Source organism: Penaeus monodon, chromosome 23 (genome assembly GCF_015228065.2).
Source record: "Penaeus monodon isolate SGIC_2016 chromosome 23, NSTDA_Pmon_1, whole genome shotgun sequence".
Lineage (NCBI taxonomy): Eukaryota > Metazoa > Arthropoda > Malacostraca > Decapoda > Penaeidae > Penaeus > Penaeus monodon.
The window spans coordinates 4129629-4129891 of record NC_051408.1 but is presented as its reverse complement, the minus strand read 5'-3'; the positions used below and the strand labels follow the sequence as shown (position 1 = coordinate 4129891).

At 30.8% G+C, this 263-nt stretch overlaps 1 protein-coding gene across 1 annotated transcript in view; it reads left to right on the top strand.

Annotated features, from left to right (window-relative positions):
• LOC119587684 overlaps positions 1-228 on the top strand; it is a gene marked incomplete at its 5' end in the record, with an annotated part of 1681 nt that extends 1453 nt beyond the window's left edge. The window contains 1 exon segment of the mRNA XM_037936363.1: positions 203-228. Coding sequence (XP_037792291.1) covers positions 203-228 — 26 coding nt within the window.
• Between the last annotated feature and the right edge of the window lie 35 nt (positions 229-263).

Sequence of the window (263 nt, the reverse complement as noted above, 5' to 3'; positions counted from 1 at the left end):
TATGATACATGCTGGCTTATAATCTATTTTGTTGAGGCTGGTTCCTTGACGTAACCGAGTGATAATAACTCGTCCATTTGTTAAACTGTTTAAGCACTTGTTATAATTTCATGTTGCACTCTCTTCTAGTCTTTCTTCTGTTATTTTGTAAGAAATAAAGTGATAAATGTAAAAGAGGTTCATAATTCATTCCTCCTTGTAGTTTTGAAGATTCTAATGTGTTATTGAGCACATATTATTTTTATATTCTATTTTGCATACGC